The sequence below is a fragment of the Hoplias malabaricus genome, chromosome 11 (genome assembly GCF_029633855.1).
Source record: "Hoplias malabaricus isolate fHopMal1 chromosome 11, fHopMal1.hap1, whole genome shotgun sequence".
NCBI classification, from domain to species: Eukaryota; Metazoa; Chordata; class Actinopteri; order Characiformes; family Erythrinidae; genus Hoplias; species Hoplias malabaricus.
In genome coordinates this window covers 11768948-11788253 of record NC_089810.1, presented here as the reverse complement: position 1 = coordinate 11788253, position 19306 = coordinate 11768948, and the positions used below count along the sequence as shown (strand labels likewise).

Here is a 19306-nt window from a genome sequence, read left to right as displayed (position 1 = left end):
CTAGAATTTCAAAAAAGGGTTGTTACCTAACAGAGTCTACTGCCGTATCAAGAAATGCTCCCTGAAACACTATTACACAAGGAGAAAGTCAGACATCAATTCTGTGTCAAAACACTGCCTCTCTGGGCACCAGCCCACCTTATGTCCATGTCTGTTTCAGCAGGACAATACCTTGCTTCATTCTTCACATGCTACAAGTGTAGCTTCATAGACATAGAATGTGTGTGCTTGACTGGTCTGCCTGTAGTCCAGATCTGTCTCCTATTGAAAATGTATGGCACATCATGAACAGGAGAATCAGACAACGGCAACCAAAGGCTGTTGAGCAGCTCATTTGTATACAGCAAGAATGGCCAAATAGTTCACCAGCAAAACTGCAACGGTTATTATCTCCCATTCCTGAATGATTACAAAGTATAATTAAAAGAATAAATGTGTCCTAGTGGTAAACATGCCACTGTCCCAGCCTTTGAGTGTGTTGCAGGCATCAATTTCTAAATCTGTTTAAATTTAACAAATAGAATTAAGTTCATATTTGATAAGATTTTCTTTGTCTTTTTGTCTGTTAAATAAATGTTCAAGCGAATCAACAAATTACAGATTTCAGCTCAGCGCCCCAAATGGTATTCAGTGCAGTAAGTTTGTGTATTTCTTCTGATGCGCTAAGCTCTCACTTAATAACTCATCAGCCAATGGTGAAGCATCCCAGAAAAAAAAACACCCACGTATGAGGTTTGCATCAAAGCTACAAACAAAAATCAAAATGAATCAGCTGTGTAACTGCAAATTCTACAGTGAGAAACAAGTTGGAAGAGAACGTTATATATTTCATATTTCAGATATGCCTGAAGTATCCTTCTGGAGAAAGGGGGTGGGGGGGTATCTGGACTACTCTCTGGACAATTGGAGCACAAAAGCCCAGAGCTGTTTCACTGCTACTTTGGAGGAAGGCTTGTACAATGTTTCCTGCCCAGTCTGGCTATACAATTGCATTACTGAGAGATACCACTGGCTCTGAATCAGCTTGGATAAAGACAGGCACAAATTAACAATAGTTAAAAAATGTACTAACAGGCTCCAATTACATTAACCTTATGATGACTGCCACTCCACCAGCCAGCATTCTACTGTACCAGTTATTTTCCACTTCTGTTTTTTCATTTTTCTTTTATTTCCATACCCTCTTGTCATATTTACTTGGAAACACAGGCACAAGTGTAGAGAAGACATAATGATACAGCTCCACAAAACATCCAGGCTTGCAAGCACACACTCACCTGTAGCTGTGGTGAAACAGATGATTTTCTTTTTTTGTGGTAGTGGGTAGTAAGAGAAAGATTGAGAGGAGGAGAGGGAAGATAAGAATGCTAGAGAGGGTGTAAAAAATAGAGGTAATTGCAGACCTAGACAGTTCATTTCATTCTGGAGCAGCCACAACAGCAAAGCAATTTCTAATCACAGTAGTGTGGGGCCTTGTTTGCTTCTTCAGCTTGGTTTTCAATCCAGTATAATTGGTAGAAAGAGTCAGGTTGTTAGTCACCAAATTGTACTTTTAATTTGCCGTGCAGTAGCATGTTTTCATATTGAGCGTTCTTTGGGAAACTGCTCTCTCTGGATCATTATTTCATTGTACTTATGACAGTGTGCTTCTAGTTTGTACCAAAATCTAATGAGAGTATAGAGTTTTAAGAAGCTAAAAACAGGCAAACATACATTACGACCTTCAGTCAAGCTGCACTGTGGGCAAACAAGCTTTGCCTCTTGTTGCTGAATCATGAGCAATCAATTCTTGTTATATTTGCCTGACAGTTTATATATCGATTTCTTAATTAATGCTGCATGCAGCATATCTTATTTAATAACAGATCTCAAAGCTATCTTGTTATCCAGATTCATTGTCATGGGACCATTAAGCTTTATGATATTGTATTATTTCTCATTTATTTATGTAGAATTATGCTTTCATTAAGGGCCCCAAGCAATAAACCATCTCATATTTATCTGCATTTCACATCCTCTGGTTTCCCTTCATCTTTAATAATATCAATCCTTTACCATTGGGTTTGATACATGTTATTCACAGTGTGTTACTTTACAAACACTGGCAATGTAAAAATTTACCCAGTTATCCAGGTTTGGTTTCAGTCTCACTCATTTCTAACAAGTGTATCATAAGTGGAAGAAGGGTTTGTACTGATGAAATACTGTGACGATTCCGCATATGTCAGGACCTTTAAATAATAAAAAAAAAGAATGTCTATGGCAACAAAGCATCACACATGCATTAAATATTGGTCAGTGAATGAATGAATGAATGAATGAAGAGCCGGACTGAAAACTGCTGGCGGATATAGGTAAAAACTACAGGTCCCAGAGTGTATTGCGTTACTTGAGGCCAGACTTGGTGTTGTAGTCTAAAAGTAAACGGAGAGTTTATTTTATAGATGTAACAGTTCCTTTTGAGGATGCAGGAAGCTGTTAAACGGAAGAAGCTGAAGTATGCAGACTGGGTGGCTGAGGTGATGCCAGACTTAACTGTTGAGCCTTCCAGAGGTGTCGTGGACTTAATACAGCAAAACACCGATGAGGGGAGGTGCTTTCTGAATGACCCACAAAAAAGATTACTACACATTATGCCAAGCCACTGGACATTTTCCCTGGAGTGATGATTCACACTTCACAATCTATTAGTCCAGTGACCTAATCTGAGTTTGGTAAATATCAGAAGAATGCTGGGTAATGAAAAAAGTAGGAAAAATAGTCCTACATGATTATGCTCCTGTGCACAAAGCAAGTTCCAAATGAGTTTCAAAGTGATGTACATACTAAGGGTTTGATTTCCCAGAGAACTCAAACTCACTGATAGTGAGTTAGACATTTTTATTCCTTTGACTAAATGGGGACATACCCTCACAGTCAACAGACGGGGTCAACACCATATTAATGCCCATGGTATTGGAATGTGATGCCTAGCAAGCACATGTAGGGTGCTTCTCAAATTCCCACATACTTATGTCCATGTTGAATGTTTATACTGTCTTACATTCCTTCACTCTTTTTAGGAGAAGTGTGCAGTAACAGTCCACTTCAGTGGCTGTGGACTTCCTGTGAATTCTAATGATGGAAATATTAATACACTTCAGCGGAGAAGGCCTATAGGGACAATTAGTGGCAGATAATGGCCCCCTCATCCATAACTTAAGTGGCGCACTGAAATATTGATTTAATTTCTCCCTATATATCCACCTTAACTGCTGCACTGTCTCTCTAAAAATATCTCTCATTGTCACAATATGTCCACTGGGCTTGAGTATGTGGAGACTGAAAAGCTGGAGGTCTGAAACTAGAGCTTTTTAAGAATGACAGTGCAGATAGTAGAAGGAGACGTGAGAAATAGGGAACAAATCTGAAATGTATGTTGTGACAGTGATAATGCAAAAGTGTATACATCACAGTTAGAACTGAAAAGTACATTGTTTTACCATTATCATAATTTTGGCCAATAGGCGCTGGAATATTCAAATTAACCTCTTTATATTTTTGTATTGGTACCTTTTGTCTATGAATCCTTTGTTCGTGTAGGCTTTACGCATTAATTTTAAAAGTAGTATCGCCTAATATTTTGTTCTGGACCCAACCAAGTAGATATAATAACACCCTAAGGGCAAAGCTCCATCATGATCGTCTGCTAGAGGTGGCATGGCGGGAGGAGGTGGCATGGCTGAATTTGAAGCATTTTTTTTGGTCTGAGATTCAGGTGCAGCATCAAATAGCACAATGTTGTATATTGAACCTTAAAACCATACAGCTTATGTGATTTTATTTATATTTGCTCCATTTTTAACACTGTTATAAACCATTATGTACAGGAGTGGATGTTATATAGCACAAGTTTTTTGAGAGTGCTTGATTCATTTCTGTTTTGAAGCTCATATATTGCACACATTAATCTCTCACTAAACTTTCATGTACATTATTAGAATATATTTTTATATTTGTTACGTTGTTGAAACATGTTTTTATTTTTTACCTTACTTAATTTTAGAACTTTTTGTAAAGGTTTTATATTTTGCATTTCTTAGATTTGATTTACATCAGTGTTCACATTTACAAACTCCTGAATTATCATTTTGTCACACACTAATGGAAGCTATGATGACTGGGCCTGAGAGATTTGAACATAGGACTCTTGGAGGATATTGTACTATGTAGCTTGAAGGAATGCAGTGTTCCATTCGGGAATAGTTCCTCTGGCATCGGGCACAGGTTGGAAAATGACAAGTGATCAGTGACAACTAATGAGAATGCCTGGAGTTCTGTTCCCATCATCATCCACCCTAGTTCACTCTGTGAGGGAAGTGCAGGCTGAATTATGGAAACTAGATGCCCTAGGACTCAATTAAACACCTTAGATTAGTCATATTGCAGATGAGTGAGAGAAGCCTGGGAATTCTCTGCACTTCCCCTGTAAGTCCCTTCTGCCTTTCTCATGGCCCTCCAGCAGTTTTGGAGATTTTGTTGGTTTCTCCATAATCCTCACCAGCATTCATGGTGAGTTCTGTAACTCACTACGGTTAGGAATCACCTGTTATCCTTGGAGGAGACAATTTGGCTGATTGCGCAACACAATCTGTTGTTTCTGCATGGTGTATAAGGGCATGTGATTGCCAAAATGCAACAAACATAAACCCACATAAAACAAAGGCTGTAAAAATGGATCCCTACTCTTGTTTGTATTTTGCTCTAGAAGGTTATTGTGTTCAGTGAATAGCAGTATAAATGCAGTTCATTAATTATGAACCAAACATTCGGCAGCGTTTATTGCTTAATTGGGACTGAATCTTTCAAAGTTTCATTTTGTATATTTTGTCGACCAGAAAGTAAAGTATAGAAGTTGACTTGGCAATGGGCATTTAACGTGTTCAACAGAGTCAGATTCAGAGACTCAAAAAGGATTAGGATCGGCTCGACTCGATTTGGCTATGCTCGACTTGCTTTTTGCTGGTTGCTTTTCCACTAGCACAGCTAGAAATGTAGCTGGTGACATTGCAAAACCCTGCCTCTAACAGGAACTGTATGCTTTGAAAGCCACAACAATGCTGGCGGTAAAGTTAGGTGCTGTTTACTTGTTGTGTATTGGTGTGTTGTTTTTGTTTTTTGGACTGAACACAGCTCCACGCCCCAGCTCTCACCGATCAGTTTTCCTTGTTTGCACATTTGACTTTCTCATGAGATTTTCATCGGTCACTGACCCAAGGAGCGTTTGAACCTCTTCAAAACACCTGGAGGTAATGTTACGAGCTGCCGTTGAGTGTCGGATAAAAGCAAATGCGAAAGCTGCTGTAACTTCAGAGATCAGAGGTCTCTTTTGCCAATCAGCACTCTGCAGGGTTTATACATCACATTTAGTACCTACTCAGCTTGGTTGGAACCGTAAATGAGGAGGGACTAAAAAGTACCTGATTCCAGGGACCAGGTACCAGACTTGGCCAGTGGAAAAGCAAAACAACCAAGTCAATTCTAGTCGATTCCTGTAGGTTCCGTGCAGTGGAAAAGTGGCATTATTTTCCCGTTGTAATCTACAAGGTTTACTAGTATTAACAAGTGCTTTGTTAGGGATTTTAGTGCCTTTAAAATCATTACGGAATTCCTTTCACATTTTTGAGAGAAATATGGTCACCTGACAAGAACAGAAGCTAACTGAATGCCATCAAATCCTCACAGACAAGTTCTGCCATTTAGAGTAGTCTTCTCAGAAGATTAGAAATCATTAATGCAGCAAGATGTAGGGTGCTGGCAAACTTTCTTTGATTTCAGAAGAAAGAATGTTTGTGAGTGGAGCCTCTGTGGCTGAGGCTAGTTTCCTTCTGTCTTTCCTCAGGCTTTCACTGTCAGCACAGCTAAATATTTCCTCCTTTTGGGACCTCACAGATTCTCTTTTACACCCATATCTCACATGAATGGAACAACACAAAAATAGACCTACACACCATTGACAAGGACCTGACATCACACATGCGCTTGAGGGAAATGGGCCATGGTTTTCTTTTTTTTTTTTTTGATTGTTTTTACCCTCGGCTCATTTGCTTTGGTCTCTTGAACTAATTGCTTTTTTATTCCCTCAGTCAAATTGTTTTAATTATGCAAATAAACATATGCAGTAATGTTAGTGTTAGATGTGTTTACAATAGAATATATACAAGAAGTTCATCTATGGATATGTAAGTGGTGACAAATGTTTTTTGCCCTTTTATTGTTCTTAATTCAAGGTCTTGAATGGGACCATGTCGGCTATTTGTTTTGCCATTTTAGTCATGGTGGCATAATATACAGAATAATGTTGAAACTGTTCGCTTAAATTCAATTAACTGACTTTGGCTTTTGTAAACATGGAGTTAATCAAATGAGTGTATGCATATCATTGAGTGCATTGTGGTTTGTAAAAATGCAAACATGGGATGTGTTGGCTCATTCTAATGGGAATATTAATGAGTTGTCATGCCAAAACACACACACACGTGCAAACACTTTTGTGTGTCTTTCTGAGTGGATAACTTTGTCTTTAGGCAGAAACTTTTGTGAATATATTGTGATCAATCTGCATTATAAAATCAATGTCAACTGAGCTCCTCAGAGGCTGATGATGATGATGTGTCTGTCCAAGAAATACACGAACTACAGATTTTTCAGTGTGTCTTGAATCGATAAACCATAAAGAATACACTTTCTGAAAGCCCTCCAAAATGTGTCACTCGAAATAGTTTTTGCACAAATAGCCTGTCTTAGATACTGCAATATCCTGATGTAGCAAAATAGAAAGAAAAATAGAAACCCACTATTGTCATTCCCATTATTCCAAACAGCAAGCTCTGCACTGCACTGAAGCACTGGAGCAGCATGCATTGGTAATTGTGGGGAAAAATAAAAATTCTGCCTTACCTGAGGTTGATCCTGCAAGCCTGCAAGTTTGTAAAAGCGTGGTAGAATGTAGAAGTGGTACAGGTTTTATTTTGGCCATTTCTGACTGATCCAGCCTCACAAAGCAGAATTTACTGCTCAGTCAGGGCACTTCAAGCTACATTCTGACTTGATCTAACTTTTTACTGTGCTACACAGTTATGGCAACTGATGCTGCACACTTAACTTGCTCTGGGGCTTCTGAAGTTCAAGATTTCAGACTTTTGTGGGTCATGACCAGTCAGAAACACCTTTAGGTATAACATTTTTAAAACTATAAAAAATATATATATAAAAATAATAAAATGATAACTTGCAGTCAAGAATTTTTTCCAACAAGCAAGGCAATCCTCTATTCACATCAACTTTAACCATGAGTAAATATCCAGAATATCTCATTGCTTTACAGTTTCAGAGACATTAATATAATATTATAAACTCCTTACTGTTGTCGTTGATGAAATATTCCATAGACCATGTGATAGTCCTTTGGCATGTCCTAATGTAGTTCATCAAGCTTTCAGGAGCACCTGAATGGGACAATCAGGTGGATTTGATTAGAGCTTTATTAAAACTCAGCAGGAGACACACCAGGAGCTAAACTAATTAGGGATCAGTTAGTTGTACACTATTTGTAATGAGCAGGAATAGGTAGGGTCCATGTGTAAAGTTGCTATGTTAGGAATTAACCATAACTTTAGCAGACTTGTGCAAAAAGGCACAATAATATATATTAATATTAGGATTAAGGCAGCACTATAATTTTTGCCCATGATCTCTTATTGATGTAGTGTGTCACTTAAGCCTGAGCAGGGAATAGAACCCTACTCCGCAGGGTTTACCCACTGCATTTAAACATAGCATAATCATTAGCATAAATGATTAAAATAACCAAGAGTTACAAACACAAAACTGAAGTAAAAAATTATTGAACAACCAATAACTTTTGACATCTACATATCCACAGTGGGTGGCACGGTGATGCAGCAGGTAGGTGTCGCATTAACTCAGCTTCAAGGACCTGGAGGTTGCGGGTTCGAGTCCTGGTCCTTGTCTGTGAGGAGTTTGGTGTGTTCTCCCTGTGTCTGCATGGGTTTCCTCCGGGTGCTTTGTTTTCCTCTCGCAGTCCAAAAACACATTGGTAGGTGGATTGATGACTCAAAAGTGTCTGTGTGTGTCACCCTGTGAATGACCGGCGCCCCCTCCAGGGTGTGTTCCTGCCTTGCGACCAGTGATTCCTGGTAGGCTACGGACTAACCGTGAATTAGAAACACGGTTAAAGACAATGAATGAATAAATGTCTAACCAATGTCCAGGAGCCTGTGCCACACAACAGAATTAACATAGAAATTGTTTCTTAGAATTGGAAACATGATTAACATGTTTAAAACTATGATTAACAGCCTTTCCTGGTAACCCAGGTTTAAATATTCCAGCTAGGATTAGTGATTGTGAGTGTGAACATGAATGCATAAGCAGCAAGTGTCTTGAAAAATGAGATGGAATAAATTCAGCTTATTCCTTTTCAAAAAAGGAAATGGTAATCATAATACTTGGAACTGTAGATAATAAAGCATTGATAGCAAAAAGCAATGCTATCACCACAAACATTCATTCATTCATTGCCTGTTCAGGGTTGCGTTGGGTCCAGTAGCATCTGCCAAATGTTTTTAGAAAGCTGCTCATCCAAGCTTTCTCCTGAAATTATGATTGATAATAATTATTAATAGGATTTTTCCCTGTTTGCTGCAGTCCTGGGTACTTCTCTTCTTGAAGGCTTAGAACAAAAAGCATTTTCTGTGGTGACTGAATGGCATTCAGACATCAGGATACTGGTGAGGTCAGCCAAAGATGTTTGAGTAGTTCTCTGCAAATTCAACTTATCGAGAAGATACTGGATGCTACTCCATGACATCAGAGAAGTAGTGGTAGTAGTAGTTTCACTGCTTGAGGGCCCACGGCTTGAAGACTTTATCTCTCCAACCAACCACTGGGCATTGAGTGTGGCGATGTACTAGTGTTTAATTTATATTTTTATTTTAAAATGGAAAATTCTAGAAATAATTTAAACCAAATTAAACTTAAATTAGCTGGCCAAGCTAACACTGGACTTAATGACAAGTGGGAGGAGATGACACTGAGAATTCAAACTCTCAGTAGTACTTTTAATTTTATTTACATTTTACCAAGTTACCGATGCTTCATGAAAATATTATTTTTACATTTATTTTCATTTGTGCATTTCAAACACTTTCTGGAATTTTAATTGTGTGTGTGTATGTGTGTGTGTGTGTGTGGACTTTACTTAATTTCACTAACTCAGAAGTTTTTATCAAGTACATAGTTTTCAAAAAAGCCCTAAACATTTCAAAGCAGCACAGTGCTGTAATGAGGGCTACAGAGAGCGGCGGGGGAACTGGTCCAGGGCTGAGAAGGTTGGTGGGGAGAGAATAAGCAGAATCTGTAATTTGATTACATGACAGTGAGTGGTATCTGAAAGGCCAAAGCAGGGAATTTCATGGTACGGTCGCGTGAGACATGTCAAAGCTTTACAGTGTCCTTTATGGCCTGACCAAATCTGAAGTAGCTAAATCTTCCATAACCCCCCAGCAAAGAGCCCGGGGGCAGCACTGCAGGCAGTTTAAGCTTCACTCTGGAAAATTCATTAGAAAGCACGAGAGAGAGAGAGAGAGAGAGAGAGAGAGAGAGGAGGCGCTTAGGACAGGGCTCCTGATTTACATGCTTTACAAGGTGCTCACGTTCAGGAGAATACAGAGCTCTCTCACACTCTCTCTCTCTCTCTACCTCCCTCTCTCCCTCTCTCTCTATGTCTGAATCACCCTGCCTTTGGGGCTTACCAAAGGAGACTCTTCAAACAAGGCTTTGTACTGAAGTGGAGAATCAAGATTAATGCACTTCCACAGCTCCGCTTGCTCCAGGGGAGAGAGCCCGTATAATTAACACCACAGGGCCTTAAAGGAGAGTGGAGGGGGCAGTGAAATCATACAAAATAATAGAAGAGTGAAAAAAAGATAACATTAGCAATATATACATTTATATAGTTTTAGTCCTCACTACTTCCTTTCTTTATGATGTGATATGACCTGAGATGACATTGAATAACCATGGTGCCTAGGCCTCGCTGTGATGTGATGTCAGCATTTAGCTCGTGGATTGGATTTCAGTCAAGAGGAGGCTAATATCAGCCAGAGTTAAATTCACTGCAGCAAACGTCCTTGGCTGGCACCACACTACGCTGGGGGATTTCCACCAGCATTATTTGCGAGTGTGTTTTTAATCCTAATATGACGCCGTGGGACGTATTACACCAGTGTAACCTCTATGGCCTCTCAATGGCGATGTACTAATCTTCGCAATATGGAATGTTTGCGTGGCTCACTGATTGTTTCCCCCCCATCCACCATTTGAATTCCATTATTGTCGTCGCTATCACTCGCATTAGAGTCAACACTGCAACAATACAGTGTACAGTAAATATATAAATAAATGGTGTAAGGTTACGGAGGAAGGGAATGAAATATGGCATTTCCATTTCAATGCAAATGAAGGGGGAGAATGAATGCAGTTTGGATTTACAGAGGATCATTATAATGAGACCATTGTGAGACCGGTGTGTTTCTTTTAACGGAACAATCTCCTATAGGCCGAGGAAATTAGTGTGCGGGGCTCTGTACTCCACACAAATGAAAGTGTCTGTCAGCACACTGCTCCTTTCATGCTGGAGGAGCGTGATGAGGCAGCTCTGCCCTCTGTCAGTTGAACAGTTCTGTGTGTGGAAAGTTGAGCCTTCCATGCTTAACACCTCCAGTCTGCAACAAGGACTAAAGCTGAATTGTAGCAAATCATCTCAGGAGCTGGTTAATTCTCAGTTAATTGATTATATTTCAGCATTTCCCCCAATTTTTTATCCCATTCATTGTTTTCTTACAGAATAACAGTAGAGAAGTCTAACAGAAACACTCCATCTTAAAGTCTAACTTTTAACATTTGTGTCATCTGTATGTAAACAAAGAGGCATTCCTCACTAAATTCTAAAATGAGCTATAACGCTAAGGGTGAGGTTGTGTAATAATCTGTAATGGGCTTTGCATCTCTCACCTTCATTAACCTCAAAATTTTATATCTGTTTTTTATGGTCTCTGAACTAAAACACCCAACATTCATTGCAATAATACATTATTCAATCATTCTGAATCCCCTCGTCATGAAAAAGAATTCCTTCATTAGTCCCGGTCATGTTGAGGCTATTAAATACAGATGTGATATTAGCTGGCAGTCACTTTAGCCCATTTTTCAGTATTTGTAGTTTACTTTGATTCCTCACACATTAAATTAGCATGAGCAGAAGAGCGGTTTCCTAGTTTTAAAGGGACACTAGGTAGTATTTTTACCTTAGAATTTCTTCACTGACCTGTAACAGGGAGAACAGAGCCTCTGACAGTGCGACTCCAGGCTCAGCAATGCAGAAAATCAATATCAAACTTTTGGAGGAGAGGATAAAAGTGAATTAGACTCTGCAACTGTAGAGGGAGCCCTGGAGCGAAAAATACCTAATCTTACCCAGTGTTCTTTAAATCACAGATTTCACTCTAAAAACTACCCTGGAAATGTGTTGGGAGGAGAGTGTGCCTGTTTACGACAGATAAAGTATCGTTTAGCCTTTTTCATTGTCAGAGTGGAGCTCTGGAAGAACTGAGAACTTTAAGATGAATTCTCCTTTATGATGTAAATGCGTGAAGCTCTTCTTACTTCTTACTGAATCTCTGATAATGTTGCTCTAATTTGCTTGTAAATCTGTGTAATTTGGTTGACTGCCTTGTATCTGCTCCTCACAGTTGGAAAACGAGTAGTTGCTCCTACCTGTTAGATGAATCTTCTCCTTTTACAATCCATCTCGTTCATTTCCACACCGAGCAAAACTTGAGAGGAGATGTGGGTCCTGAGAGAGCAAGCAGGTGTGAAAATACAGTGTTGTGTTCATTTGTATGATGGATTACCATGTGGTAGCTAAGCCTCTGAGGCTGAGGGAGTATGTGCTGGAGTGAGTTTTCGGAGGAACATACCTTACTCGTGGATGTGAGGGGGTTTTTTATGGGTGGGGAGGGGGTTCAGTTTTGAGCACAGGGGACCTAAATTCATTCATTCATTGTCTGTAATAATTTATCCAGTTCAGGGCCACGGTGGGTCCCGAGCCTACCTCGAATCACTGGGCGCAAGGCAGGAACACACCCTGGAGGGGGCGCCAGTCCTTTGCAGGGTGACACACACACACACCTGTGGATACTTTTGAGTTGTCAATCCAACTTTCAGCGTGTGTTTTGGACCGTGGAAGGGAAACAGAGCACCCAGAGGAAACCCATGTGGACACAGAGGGAACACACCAAACTCCTCACAGACAGTCACCCAGAGTAGGGCTCAAACCCATCCATCCATCCATCCGTCCATTATCAACCACTTATCCGGGTCCGGGTCACAGGGGAAACAGTTGGAGCAAGGAAACCCAGACCTCCCTCTCCCCAGCCACCGTCTCTAGCTCCTCCGGGGGTATACCGAGATGTTCCCAGGCCAGTCTAGACATGTAGTCTCTCAAGTGTGTTCTTGGTCTGCCCCGGGGCCTCCTCCCCGTTGGACATGCCCAGAACACCTCACCAGGAAGGCGTCCAGAGGGCATCCGGACCATACGCCCGAACCACCTCAGCTGGCTCTTCTCGATGTGGAGGAGCAACGGCTCTAATCCGAGTCCCTCCCGGATGTCCGAGCTCCAAATTTGATTACTGAAAACTCATTTCAGCTGCTCATATCCGCGATCTCGTTCTTTCGGTCACTACCCAAAGCTCGTGACCATAGGTGAGGGTTGTGACGTAGATCGAACGGTAAATCGAGAGCTTTGCTTTTCTGCTCAGCTCTCTCTTCACCTCAACGGACCGGTACAGAGCCCGCATTACTGCTGACGCTGCACTGATCCGCCTGTCAATCTCCCGCTCCGGCTCGAACCCAAATTGTTTAATTTGGAAAATATTTTTGGCTTCTACTGTATAATAAAAAATAACAGCAAGTATTGTTAGGTTATATTTTCATATCAATAACCCTCAGTCAACCTAAGCATCCTTAAAAATATCAAAGGAGATGTCTGTCATTTTATCTAGTGATCCTCCTTTATGTTATGAAACACAGATACTGTGCTAACTTATTTTAGCATGACTGTCCTAATGAAGGGAGCATAATACAATGACAAATTAAATAAAAATCCTTAAAGCTTCATATTTGGCATATAGCTTGCTGAACTCCAAAAGTTCTATTTCTGTGCTAGAGGACACAGTTCCCAGTGTAGGAGGCTTCAGAATTGAAGGATTTCTCAAGGCTGTGGTTCTGACTTGAACAGGATTGGCAGCATGCACAGAGTTCCCACCTCATGCATTAGAGTAGAAACATTTACTCACTGTCTGCAATTCCTGCTGTCACATCAACTCAGATCATCATCACAATAAGCATTATGGCTTTGACAGGTAAACAGAAAAAAGAGTTCTGTTGAACATAGTGCGGTACGCAAAATGTTCTCTTTTTAAAGAAGTGCTGCTTTCTACTGGGGTCTACATTGTGTTGCTGTTGGATCAAAACCTTGTATCTATAAAAAGGGTAACTATTTTTTCAGGAAAAGAAATAATCAGTGTAAAAATTAATATTGGGTCATTAATTATGAAATATGTCACAGTGTAAACAGAATGTGTGTTTAGCTTCCATTCTATTAACATCAAATTGGTACATGACCAATGTGGCAAACAAGGCCATACACCTTTTTAAAATCACAGTCATCTTTCCCCTTCTTTTAACATATTGCACTGTGAGTATTTTGTGTGTCATTTTGCATGCTAAGGTCACACTTCTGAGTACATGGATGATTGATTCTAATTATGTGTCTAAACTTACCATCTACGCTCTCTAGCCAGCAATATTGGCCCTTCTCTAAGTCTTAAACTTGCAGCACCTCGTGTGTGACATAATTAAGTTCCGTCCAAGTTAATTCTCCACCAGGTTTAATGATGCATTGAGAGCTATTTCTTTAGCAGTATTACCAGCAGGGTGAATCAGCCCATAGGGAATAGACTTGAAAGGAGAGTGAATTAAAAGTTTGAACTTACCTGTTGTAACGATTTGGCAATTTGTGATTGGATAATGTGTGAACACCAATGTTTAATAGGTCATGTGAAAGATGTATTATTTTTATTAAGATGACTGGAAGCACACAAGCACATTACTTATGCATGCCCTTTTTCTTTTTCATTTTTTTTCCCTTTTCTTTGAACTTTCTGCTAACAATTAGGTAGATGTTGCACAATATGATTTCTTAGGTACTTTGTTGCAGTTAATAATTTCTGGATTGCTTCTGTCTCATATTGCTGAAACCTCTAAAAGCTACACTCTTAGAAATAGAGGATTCTTCTATGGTTCTGTGGTTAAGGTGATGTTTCTAGTTAAACCATGTGTTCTACATAGAACTGTTTCCATTCTGAAATTGTTTGTTCACTGATGAATGGTTCTTCAGATTGGTTAAAAAAAAGATTAAATATGTTTCTATGCAGCATCTTTTTTGAAAACAGTTTAGTATAGTTCTTAAAAAGGTTCCACCACAGTTACACAATCTGACTTGTTACAACAGAAGAATGTGACACGTTTGGCTCCTCAAACAGTTTCCAATAATATTTTACAAATGGAGAAAGCTTTCAGAAGTGTATCTGTTTCTGAACTTATGTTTGTTTGGAGACATTTTACAGCATGTATATCCATATCTTTTTTTTAAGGTTTTTGTTTACGAGTGGTTCCGTATACTTAATATTTACTCTTAAAAATAAAGGTGCTACAAAAGGTTTGTAGATGTGATGCCATAGTATAACAACTTCTGGTTCCATAAAGAACTCTTTTTTTACTAACTCAAACACACACTTTTTAACAAAAAAAAAATTGAACCACAGTATTTGTCTACATCTTGCTTTTGATGCTTTACTGTACATGGAGTTTGCTCTAGTTGTTCAGCAGATATTCTCAAAATATTGATTCATTGTGCAGAACTGGCTCTGAATCTAGTCTTTGTCTAGGACAGACTCTGGATGTTTGCTCAGTCTGTGTCTATAACTAGCACTGGCTCTTTCTTATGTTTGCAATTGTCGCTAGATGTTGTTGATTTGGATCTGGATGTTTCATCCCACTTTAAAGTGGTGGTTCTACAAAGGTACTTTAGTAAAGAAGATGGTTCTATATAGAAGAGTGAACACTTGAACCTGCATGGCATAAGGGTTTGCATTGTAAAGGGGTTTGATTGATGGACAATGTGCTATAGATGGTTCTATATAGAATTCTATTTATGTTCTACAAAAACATCTATAGCATATTCTCCATCAATCTAAAGAAACTCTTCACAATGCAAAGAACCCATTAATCATGCAAAAGGTACTTTAAGTGTTCAGGGTTCTATATAGAACCATTTCCTTTAATAAAGAACCCTTGTACAGGGTGGGCCATTTATATGGATACACCTTAATAAAATGGGAATGGTTGGTGATATTAACTTCCTGTTTGTGGCACATTAGTATTTTGGAGCGGGGGAACTTTTCAAGATGGGTGGTGATCATGGTGGCGATTTTGAAATTGGATATTTTGGATCCAACTTTTGTTTTTTCAATGGGAAGAGGGTCATGTGACACATCAAACTTATTGGGAATTTCACAAGAAAAACAATGGTGTGCTTGGTTTTAAAGTCGTAACTTTATTCTTTTATGAGTTATTTTCATGTTTCTGACCACTTATAAACTACGGATACTGGTAGCATGTGCTAGCATTTCTCCTGCAGTGTTGCTATCAGTGTGTGAAGAGTGGGAGAAGAGGGTTGCATTGACAATCCAACACAATGGGCAGCACTTTGAACACATTTTAAAAGTGGTCAGAAACTTGAAATATTGAAAACTTGATAACTAACGAAAGAATAAAGTTATGTTAAAACCATTGTTAAAAAAACCATAACACCATTGTTTTTCTTGTGAAATTCCCAATAAGTTTGATGTGTCACATGACCCTGTTCCTATTGAAAAAACAAATGTTGTATCCAAAATTGCCGACTTCAAAATGGCCGCCATGGTCACCACCCATCTTGAAAAATTTCCCCCCTCCCATATACTAATGTGCCATAAACAGGAAGTTAATATCACTAAACATTCCCACTTTATTAAGGTGTATCCATATAAATGGTCCACCCTATACAAGGGTTCTTTTCTAAAAGAAATGGTTCTATGTAGAACCCTGAACACTTAAAATATCTTTTGCATGATTAATGGGTTCTTTGCATTGTGAAGAGTTTCTTCAGATTGATGAAGAAAGTGCTATAGATGGTTCTATATAGAATTCTATTTATGTTCTACAAAAACATCTACAGCATATTCTCCATCAATCTGAAGTAACTCTTCACAATGCAAAGAACACATTAATCATGCAAAATATACTTTAAGTGTTTGGGGTTCTATTTAGAACCATTTCCTTTAATAACGAACCCTTCCAGAACCATCATTTTTAAGAGTATATGTCTAAACCTAGTCTGGATGTTTAGATGTGATCTGCTCTTCATGTTTAGTCTGTGTCTGAATCTGGTTTGGATGGTTTGACTTGTGATGACCTGGAAATGTAGTCTTTGTTTAGATCTGCTCTAAATATTTAGTCTACAGCTGGATGTTTAGTCTGTATTTCACAACATGATCTTTCCCCTTTTCAGGCAAAAAAGTGTAGGAAAATCACCGGCATTAACAGACGAAACAAATCCGTAATTCTGTGTAAAATATTGTACACATATCTTATATTCCTCCTCACGGTATATCATCCAAAAGAAGGTGTATTCAGTTCCACACCAATTTGTTTAGAGAGATATCAGATGGTGATGCTTTCTGCTCCTTTCCACATTTAGTGTCAGCAAGGTGTCTGAGCGACTCCTCAGCAAAAGGATTATCAATCTGCTGATTTCGGCTTTCCACTCATCTCGGGCCTGAAGGGTTATTATGCATTCCTGCATTCAGTGCAAAAACACAGCCACTCAAGTGTTACTTTAATCTGAACCCATCAGATTCTCTCCATAAAAGACCATTCTCTCATTTAACCTGCTCTGTCTCCTCCTTTTTGTGTTGCAGGGTGAAACCAGGCATGAAGGAAGGAGTCGTACTTTTACCCCCAGTGCACCACACCGTCCAAGAAGAGGCACATTTGATTTCAGCATACACTCTCTCTGTGTTTATTGGGCATTCTTAGCGTTTCTAAAGCCAGTGCATTTGTTGTATATTTGGAAGTGCAACTTATAAAACACCTCTGAATCAGATATACAGCGGTTTTTAATAAGTATCAAAAGGTAGGGCAATGCTGAAAATTTAATTCTTATTCTTTCCACATTCCTAGCAAGCAGAGCTTTCTAACACTGAAAAGGGAGACCTTTGGCTTAAGAAAAATAAATAAAATAAAGGAACCATTTTGGTGCTATATTTTAAAATATTTTTAATGAATAATTTATAATATTCTCATCTTCATAGAGACCCAGGCCTAACCGCTGTGTGTTCAAATGGTTCGTTTAGCATTCGTTTCTCTTAATAGGACCATTGCCTTATTGAAGGAGCCTTAAAGAACCATTTTGAATGATTAGAAATAGGTTCATTTTCAGTATCACAGCCTGGTTATTGGAAGAAAATTAGTAGTGAATGTCACTTCTGTGTAGTTAGACAGGTATTAGAACTCTTATTTAGGGCCACCAAGGCTCAGGAATTCTGCTTTAATTTCTATTGTCCATCTACTTCCCTGCTTCATATTCCAAGAGCTTTCCCTCTCCCTATCTAAACAGCATGGACAGAAATAACCTCAGCCATTCTAGTATCCCAGCCTTGCTCCCAGCAGCGTTCGCTTCCACTCGCCATCACTATGAGGCAAGTGTCTGAAATGTATGGAGCAGCAGCTGTAATTGTATGCAGAGTGTGCTAAACAGAAAATCTGTTTGAAGGCCATTGGCTTTGACAAGCTTCCAGCTCTACCACTGACACCAGCTCCACTCCATTCTGCATTCCATGCGGTGCCTCGTGTAACATCTCAGACCTAATAGAAAGTGAAGAGCTTAAGAGTGGAGCCGACGAAGAAGCAGCCGTCAGTGTCTGGTGCGAAGGGAGGCTCTTCTCTTTCTCTCACTCTTCCGCTTCCCTCTCCACCATCGCACCAGCCCGGACTAATTAAGGCCTGCCCATGAACTAACTTGTACCTGTCAACGTCTGCCTGCTCCCAAGAAATCCAATAACTTTGGGGAGAAATTTCAATTGAGTGCCAGCTAAGCTTCAACAAACTGCAAATGGTGCATGGGACACACCCTGGTTTCCTCTTTGGCCTCGACAGTATTATGGTGAGAAAATGGTTTTAATGAACGCTGAGGCATCTGTGGGACTGTGAGACTCGAGGTGGAGTACATAATGAACAGGGAACTTGCTTGGCTCTTTTGTATCTTTTTTTTTTTTAATTGATAATTGCTCGTGGTACTCAGAATGTGTTGTGTGCCAAATGATTTGATGTGTTATTCCAAGAATGTAAGAATTTTGCCAATTTTGTCATGTATTTGGAAGTGCATTAAAATGATAAAAGGGTTTTGCCATGAAATGTCTAGTGCTAGTCTGCTTTTTGGCATCTGTCCAATATTGTTTGTGTAAAATACGACTAGGCTAAAAATACACAATTTTCTTCTCAGTTCCTCGCTGAGATCTGCTGCCTGGTTTGTATCTGAACTCTAAACACAAATATGTGCCTTTGTATGCTGTCCCTAACACCAGAGGGTTCCCTGTGGCTCGGACGACCGCCTGAAATTAAATAACAGATTAGTGAAGGCTGCCTCAGGGACGGCTTTATTTCCCTCCACCTTCCGTGTTTCTCCCATAATTTGCTCGTCCTGAGCCCAGGCAAATGTCATGGAATTAATGAATGTGAATGGTAGATTTAAAGCAATTGCGCTATTCAAAGCCTGTGTCCAGAGCTGTTTCTAAGATTTGGCCTTTCAAGCCGGGTTTGAAGCTGGCTCTTCTCTCTACATTCAGTGTGTGTCTACAGCTCACTTTGTATAAGGGGTATTAACTTGACCTTGACTAAAATCAAAGATGATTGGCTTAAATCAAGCAACTGAGGTACACCACTTTGTCTTTTACAACTCCACAGTTTCCGACTTGACTTGACATCAAAGAGCAGCATTATTTCTCTTGTCAGCTGCTTTGTAGACACTTTTGCTCTGGGTCTGTCCTTAAAACTGTTGGAACAATATAAAGACAAAAGGGCC

At 39.5% G+C, this 19306-nt stretch overlaps 1 protein-coding gene across 2 annotated transcripts in view; it reads left to right on the top strand.

The window, feature by feature from the left end:
- cd276 (CD276 molecule) overlaps positions 1-18621 on the top strand; it is a 114571-nt gene extending 95950 nt beyond the window's left edge. For both annotated transcript variants that reach the window (XM_066685073.1, XM_066685069.1), the window contains one exon: positions 17145-18621. In XM_066685073.1, the coding sequence (XP_066541170.1) occupies positions 17145-17149 (5 nt within the window). In that variant the 3' untranslated portion in view covers positions 17150-18621. The remainder of the gene's footprint in view (positions 1-17144) is intronic.
- The last annotated feature ends 685 nt before the right edge of the window (positions 18622-19306 follow it).